The following is an 8,177-nucleotide window of genomic DNA, read 5'->3' as shown; positions in this document are numbered from 1 at the left end:
AAACTAAACTATATTTTTGAAGCTTCCATCCATCCATTTTCTACCGCCTGTCCCGTTTGAGGTCACGGGGGGTGCTGGAGCCTATCTCAGCTGCATTTGGGTGGAAGGCAATGTACACCCTGGACAAGTCGCCACCTCATCACAGGGCCAACACAGATAGACAACATTCACACACTAGGGCACAGGTATCAAACTCTGGCCCGCGGGCCAAATTTGTAAATTAATTTGGCCCTTGAGGCAATATAAATTTAACATTAGAGCTAACCCGCCGGTTTTATACAGCGGCGGTGCTGCTTTTACGTTGCATTCACCGCTAATACTCATAATTGCCAAAGCTCCCAATTTTCCTGGAAGACTCCTGAAGTTCAGTGCCCCTCCCGAAAATCTCCCGGGCAACCATTCTCACGAATTTCCACCCAGCCAACAATATTGGGGGCGTGCCTTTAAGGGCACTGCCTTTAGCGTCCTCTAAAACCTGTCGTCACGTCCGCTTTTCCTCCATTCAAACAGCGTGCCGGCCCAGTCACATAATACCTACAGCATTTCACACACACAGGTAAAGGCAAGGCATACTTGCTCAACAGCCATACAGGTCACACTGAGGGTGGCCGCATAACAACTTTAACACTGTTCCAAATATGCGCCATACTGTGAACCCACACCAAACAAGAATGACACACACATTTCGGGAGAACATATGCACCGTAACACAACAGAACAAATACCCAGAACCCTTTGCAGCACTTTTGCTAAATCAGGCTAGAATTAAGGTTTTAGAATGGCCTTTCCAAAGTCCTGACTTAAACGTGTGGGCGGCATAGCTCGGTTGGTAGAGTGGCCGTGCCAGCAACTTGAGGGTTGCAGGTTCGATTCCTGCTTCCGCCATCCTAGTCACTGCCGTTGTGTCCTTGGGCAAGACACTTTACCCACCTGCTCCCAGTGCCACCCACACTGGTTTAAATGTAACTTTGATATTGGGTTTCACTATGTAAAGCGCTTTGAGTCACTAGAGAAAAGCGCTATATAAATATAATTCAATTCAATTCAATGCTTAAGAAACAAGTCCATGTCAGAAAACCAACAAATTTATCAACCAGAAGCTAATGGCTGGCTACCAAAAGCGCCTTATTGCAGTGAAACTTGCCATAATAAATTCAAAAAAGAACTAAACTTCATGAATGTTTTTTTGTGACCAACAAGTATGTGCTCAAATCACTCTATCAAAAAAAAAAAAAAAAAAAAGAGTTGTAGAAAGTATTGGAAACTCAAGACAGCCATGACATTATGTTCTTTACAAGTGTATGTAAACTTTTGATCACGACTGTATTGATTGATTGATTGATTGATACTTTTATTAGTAGATTGCACAGTACAGTACATATTCCGTACAATTGACCACTAAATGGTAACACCCGAATAAGTTTTTCAACTTGTTTAAGTCGGGGTCCACGTTAATCAATTCATGTATATATGTATGTACGGTAGAGGTCAAAAGTTTGGACATACCCTCTCATTTCAATGTGTTTTTTTTATTTTTATGACTATTTACATTGTAGATTGTAACAACTATGAATGAACACATGTGGAGTTATGTACTTGACAACAAAATGGTGAAATAACTGAAAACATAGTTTATATTCTAGTTTCTTCAAAATAGCCACCCTTTGCTCTGATTACTGCTTTGCACACTCTTGGCATTCTCTCGATGAGCTTCAAAAGGTAGTCAGCTGAAATGGTTTTCACTTCACAGGTGTGCCTTACCAGGGTTGATTAGTGGAATGTATTACTTTATCAATGGCTTGGCCCCATCAGTTGTGTTGTGAATGAGAATGTGTGTCCCAACTTTTGGCTTGTACTGTTGGCCCTGAGATCGGTAGGTTGTGAGTTCAAACTCCGCCGAGTTATACCAAAGACTATATATAAAATATGGGACTCATTAACTCCCTGCTTGACACTCAGCATCAAGGGTTGGAATCACCAAAAATGATTCTCGGGCGTGGCCACCGCTGCTGCTCACTGCTCCCCTCACCTCCCAGGGGGTGATCAAGGGTGATGGGTCAAATGCAGAGAATAATTTTGCCCCACCTCGTGTGTGTGTGACAATCATTGGTACTTTAACTTTAATTTATCTTTGCTATTTTGCACTCCAATGCTGCTAAGATTCTTTGAACTAGGATCATTTTAGTACATCACCAATAGTTTTAGTATTTCTTTTAATTAATTTTTTTATTCCTGTAGGGTGGACTATTTTAACATTAGCTTTTTATTTAATGTTTATGCGTGTGCTGCTTCTGCTTTTATAGTCAGCGTTTACAGCTGCTAAAAGTCTATTTGCTGCTTGATTTGCTATTCTATTTGCCTTCAATTGCTCCCCACGGGCAAATAATGTTTTTTGGATTGAATTGAAGTAATTATCATCAATGAGAGCAGTGACTAGAGCAGTGGTTCTCAAATGGGGGTACGCGTACCCCTGGGGGTACTTGAAGGTATGCCAAGGGGTACGTGAGATTTTTTTTGAAATATTCTAAAAATAGCAACAATTGAAAAATCCTTTATAAACATATTTATTGAATAATACTCCAACAAAATATGAATGTAAGTTCTTAAACTGTGAAAAAAATGCAACAATGCAATAAATATTCAGTGTTGACAGCTACATTTTTTTGTGGACATGTTCCATAAATATTGATGTTAAAGATTTCTTCTTTTGTGAAGAAATGTTTAGAATTAAGTTCATGAATCCAGATGGATCTCTATTACAATCCCCAAAGAGGGCACTTTAAGTTGATGATTACTTCTATGTGTAAAAATCTTTATTTATAATTGAATCCATCCATCCATCCATCCATCCATCCATCCATTTTCTACCGCTTATTCCCTTTCGGGGTCGCGGGGGGCGCTGGCGCCTATCTCAGCTACAATCGGGCGGAAGGCGGGGTACACCCTGGACAAGTCGCCACCTCATCACAGGGCCAACACAGATAGACAGACAACATTCACTCTCACATTCACACACTAGGGAATCACTTATTTATTTTTCAAAAAGTTTTTATATATTTTTATACCTTTTTTTTCCTCAAACAGTTCAAGAAAGACCACTACGAATGAGCAATATTTTGCACTGTTATACAATTTAATAAATCAGAAACTGATGACATAGTGCTGTATTTTACTTCTTTATCTCTTTTTTTTTTAACCAAAAATGCTTTGCTCTGATTAGGGGGTACTTGAATTAAAAAAAATGTTCACAGGGGGTACATCACTGAAAAAAGGTTGAGAACCACTGGACTAGAGCAATTATTTTAACCGTACATTAAATTAAACAGAACTATTTTTGGCGGCTTATCAGGTGGCGACATTTTTCATGAGGTGCACACTGTTTGTGTCTGTGCATAACTGGTGAGTGTGCGTGACACTAAGCAGACAAAAATTGTAAAAGTACAAGAATGAAAGACAGAACAAATGTGTGAGTAGGAAAATAACGCTATTTATAATTGTCAGTAGAGTTGGGTGTCATCAGCATAACAGTGAAAGCTAATACCGTATTTGCGTATGATGTCACCTAGCGGCAGCATGTAGATGCTGAAGAGTGCAGGGCCAAGGACCGAACCCTGGGGAACTCCACACGTTACCTTAACGTAGTCCGAGGTCACATTGTTATGGGAGACGCACTGCATCCTATCAGTAAGATAAGAGTTAAACCAAGACAGGGCTAAGTCTGACATACCAATTCGTGTTTTGATACGTTGTAATATTATCACCGACGTCCCACTGGGTGTGAGTTTTCCTTGCCCGTATGTGGGCCTACCGAGGATGTCGTAGTGGTTTGTGTTGTGGTTTGTGCAGCCCTTTGAGACACTAGTGATTTAGGGCTATTTAAGTAAACATTGATTGATTGATTGATAAATGGGTTTGCTTTTTCCTACTCCTTTTCAAATATGTTGTCTTGTGCAAATGTAACCACGTACTGTTCCTTAATGTAACTTGTCAAACATGTTTGAATCAAATATATCAAAAGCATTGTAAAGTATAGACCCGTTTTATATGGATGGTGAACGATATACAGTAGATCCTCGCTACTTGCTGGGGTTACATTCAAAGACTCCCGCAAATCGCCGAAAACTGGGAATAACGTGTGCACTTCTAAGAAGACTTAAAAACTTGTAATAATTTTAACCATATACAATGACTTGCAGAGTTATTAAACGCATTTCAAATGAAGTTTTCCATCTTGAGTATACATTAATGCAGTGTTTTTCAATCTTTTTTGAGCCAAGGCACATTTTTTTTTATTGAAAACACAAAAAAATTAAACTCAGTAGCCGATATTGACAATAAAAAGTTGTTCTCGCAAGTGTTGGATATGAATTCAAACCATAACCAAGCATGCATCACTATAGCTCTTGTCTCAAAGTACTGTCAAGACCTGTCACATTATGCTGTGACTTATTTGGAGATTTATGGTGTCTTCCTGTGTGTAGTGTTTTAGCTCTTGTCTTGTGCTTCTATTTTGGCTTTTCCTGTTTTGTTGGTATTTTCCTGTAGCAGTTTCATGTCTTCCTTGAGCGCTATTCCCCGCAGCTGCTTTGTTTTAGCAATCAAGGCTATTGATTGTCATGTCATGTTCGGATGTACTTTGTCGACGCTGTCTGCTCCACAGGCTGTAAGTCTTTGCTGTCGTCCAGCATTCTGTTTTTGTTTACTTTGCAACCAGTTTAGTTATAGTTTTGTTTTGCATATCTATCCTTAAGCTTCAATGCCTTTTCTTAGCAGCACTCTCCTTTTGTATATTTTTGGTTAAAGCATTAGATACCTTTTTACCTGCACACTGTCATCTGCATATTGTGATCACGACAAACCATGTTTCCGACATCTACAAAGCAATTAACTACCTGCTGCCACCTACTGATATGGAAGAGTATAACATGGTTACTCTGCTGAGCTCTAGACAGCACAGACACTCAACAATGGCACATTTGCAGATTATTACTGGTTTGCCAAAAACAATTTTAACCCAAATAGGTGAAATTAAATATTGTCCCACGGCACACCAGACTGTATCTCACGGACATGCAAGTATACACAACATCACATCTACTCAAAGTGTCGTCCAGCAAGAAAATGTTGAGTGAATTCATTTGTGAGGCAGCGCCATCTGCTGAAATCTTTGCTGCTGCATTATTTTTTTCCCCCAGCAGATGGTGCCATCAAACCACTTCCTATTCAAGTTACCATTAAAAAAGTAGTGATTTAAAATATCAAGCAGAGTAAAGATCTTTGCGGGATCACAAATTCTTTGTTTGACTGTCTTGGTTGTACCAAAACTTGACTGTTATTTGGAAATTGGGGTTTTGGCGACACCCTCGGTCAGATTTAGAGAACATATTCAGTAAGTCAATTAACCAGCAGTAACACATGAAAGATTAGAGCATGTTTGTAGTTACCTCAGTGAGAATGGCATTGTGCTGCCTGACTCGCTCGTACTCTAGCTCTTCTTTGACAGTGTGGATGGTGGAAAGTTGCATAGCTTTTCCATCTCTGCACAAAACAGCTTGGCATCTGCCCACATTGGCAGCCTTTAGGCTGAAGCAGCAGCCATGCTTACCAGGAGGCACTGGGTCATGTCTAATGTGACATAAAGCTGCTGATCCTCCCATTCTTTGGCCTGCTGTGCCCAGTTTTCTGCAAGAGATTAGCAGAAGAAATCATGTGGTCAGCAGAGCAGCGAGAGCAGTTATTTTCTTACCTGCGGAATCACAGGAGTCAGACAATTGCCTACCTTTGCATGGTGAGAAAGGTGTTAGTCATGTAATCTCCTTGGCTTGGGCCCCTTTGGAGCTCCTCTGCTAATACATCCCCCATGGTGCATTGGAGCAAGTAAGGCACCTCAACATTCCTGTCGCCATCAAAAACACCATACAGAGCTTCACGGACTCCACAGAACGTGTCCAGAGCAAGAGCTGCAACACACAACCTGCGAGTAACAGAAACTCAGTGAAAAACCTCACCAAGCCACCAGGAAGGATAACAACTACATTTCTTTCATCTAATATTTGTTTTAATATATGATTAATTTAGGATGTTCAATTTATACAACACATACAGCAGTATACATTGAAATATTGGCACTGTAAGGACCAACAAAACACCACAAACAACATTTGGAAGGAGACAATAAGAAGACCCATTTCAGTTACACAATACAGGCCAAAAGTTTGTATACACCTTCTCATTCAAATGAGTTTTCTTTATTTTCTTCATGACTATTTACATTGTAAATTGTCACTGAAGGCATCACGATGAATGAACACATGTAGAGTTAGTTATTTTAGGCCCCATCCTGTTCGCTCTTTATCTCCTCCCTCTTGGAGATATTTTTAAGAAACATGGAGTGTTTTATCACTTTTATGCAGATGACTGCCAAATTTATATGCCGATTTCAAAAAGCCACGGCCTCCTGACACCTCTTCTTAACTGTCTATGTGACGTCAAGGCTTGGTTAGCCCAGAATTTTTTAATAATGAATGAGGGAAAAACTGAAATTTTAGTTTTTGGTCCAGCCCTCACTGACTTGGGACCATTGCAAAATTATGTGCGTCCCAAAGTCACCAGCCTTGGCGTCACTATAGACAGCGATTTTAAACTAGACAAACAAGTCAATTGCGTTTTAAAATCGTGTTTTTATCACCTTCGTCTTTTAGTAAAGGTTAAACCGTTTTTATCTTTTAACCTTTTTGAACAAGTGGTGCATGCTTTTATTTCAAGTGGCCTGGACTACTGTAATGCACTTTATGCTGGCATTAGCCAAAAAGCTCTCTCCCGGTTGCAGTTAGTCCAGAACGCGGCAGCACGACTTTTAACAGGGGCCAGGAAACGCCAGCATATAACCCCAATTCTTCAGAGTTTGCACTGGCTCCCTGTTCATTTTAGAATTGGTTTTTAAAACATTGCTGTTTGTTTTTAAATCTTTACATGGACTGGCACCTCAATATATCTCGGACCTCATCCAAATTTACATTCCTGCGCGCACTCTGAGGTCCGAGAGCCAGTTCCAGCTCGTGGTGCCCAAGACCAGACTTAAGACCAGGGGAGACAGGGCCTTCTCTGTGGTCGGCCCTAAGCTCTGGAACACTCTGCCCCTCCATGTTCAAACTGCTTCCACAGTGGAGTGTTTTAAGTCTCGTCTTAAGACCCACTTTTATTCTTTGGCTTTTAACACTACGTGAGTTGTGTGGTCCTCTGTTCTCTGTTGTCCTCTGTGTTTTTTATACACTTTGATTTCTATTTTACTGTTTTAATTGATTTTACCCTTTAAAATAGTTTTTAATCATATTTGTTTTTATATTTATTTTTTTTATTTTTTTTTATTCAGTCATTGGTGGAGCATAATATGTATATATATATTTGTTTTATTTTATTTTATTTTTTTTACAATTGTTTTTAACATGGCTATGCAGCACTTTGGAAACGTTATTGTTGTTTAAATGTGCTATATAAATAAAGTGGATTGGATTGGATTGGATGTACTTAACAAAAAAAGGTGAAAACACTGAAAACATGCTTTATATTCTAGTTTCTTCAAAAGAGCCACCCTTTGCTCTGACCACTTTTTTTCCACACACCTGGCATTCTCTCAATGAGCTTCAAGAGGTTGTCACCTGAAATGGTTTTCAATTCACAGGTGGCTTGGAACTCATCGAGAGAATGACAAAAGTGTGCAAAGCAGTACTCAGAGCAAAGGGTGGCTATTTTGAAGAAATTAGAATATAAAACATGTTTTCAGTTACTTCACCTTTTTCCACGTGTTCATTCAGTTTTGGTGTAGTCCATCCGGTGATGTAGTCCTGATGGCTTCATCTGGCCGGGATCTTCAGCTCTCACTGGATCGGTTCGCAGCCGAGTGTGAAGCGACCGGAATGAGAATCAGCACCTCCAAGTCCGAGTCCATGGTTCTCGCCCGAAAAAGGGTGGAGTGCCATCTCCGGGTTGGGGAGGAGACCCTGCCCCAAGTGGAGGAGTTCAAGTACCTAGGAGTCTTGTTCACGAGTGGGGGAAGAGTGGATCGTGAGATCGACAGGCGGATCGGTGCGGCGTCTTCAGTAATGCGGACGTTGTATCGATCCGTTGTGGTGAAGAAGGAGCTGAGCCGGAAGGCAAAGCTCTCAATTTACCGGTCG

At 40.4% G+C, this 8,177-nt stretch overlaps 1 protein-coding gene across 1 annotated transcript in view; it reads right to left on the bottom strand.

The window, feature by feature from the left end:
- The window catches only part of LOC133540823 (PH domain leucine-rich repeat protein phosphatase 1-like), a 64,701-nt gene that overhangs the window by 2,514 nt on the left and 54,010 nt on the right, over positions 1-8,177 (bottom strand). Inside the window, exons 15-16 of the mRNA XM_061883773.1 lie at positions 5,780-5,974; positions 5,445-5,682 (exon numbers count right to left, since the gene is read on the bottom strand). Coding sequence (XP_061739757.1) covers positions 5,445-5,682; positions 5,780-5,974 — 433 coding nt within the window. The remainder of the gene's footprint in view (positions 1-5,444; positions 5,683-5,779; positions 5,975-8,177) is intronic.

This window comes from Nerophis ophidion, linkage group LG22 (assembly GCF_033978795.1).
Source record: "Nerophis ophidion isolate RoL-2023_Sa linkage group LG22, RoL_Noph_v1.0, whole genome shotgun sequence".
Classification (NCBI taxonomy): domain Eukaryota; kingdom Metazoa; phylum Chordata; class Actinopteri; order Syngnathiformes; family Syngnathidae; genus Nerophis; species Nerophis ophidion.
The sequence above is the reverse complement of the archived record's forward strand: the minus strand, read 5'-3'. Positions and strand labels throughout refer to the sequence as shown.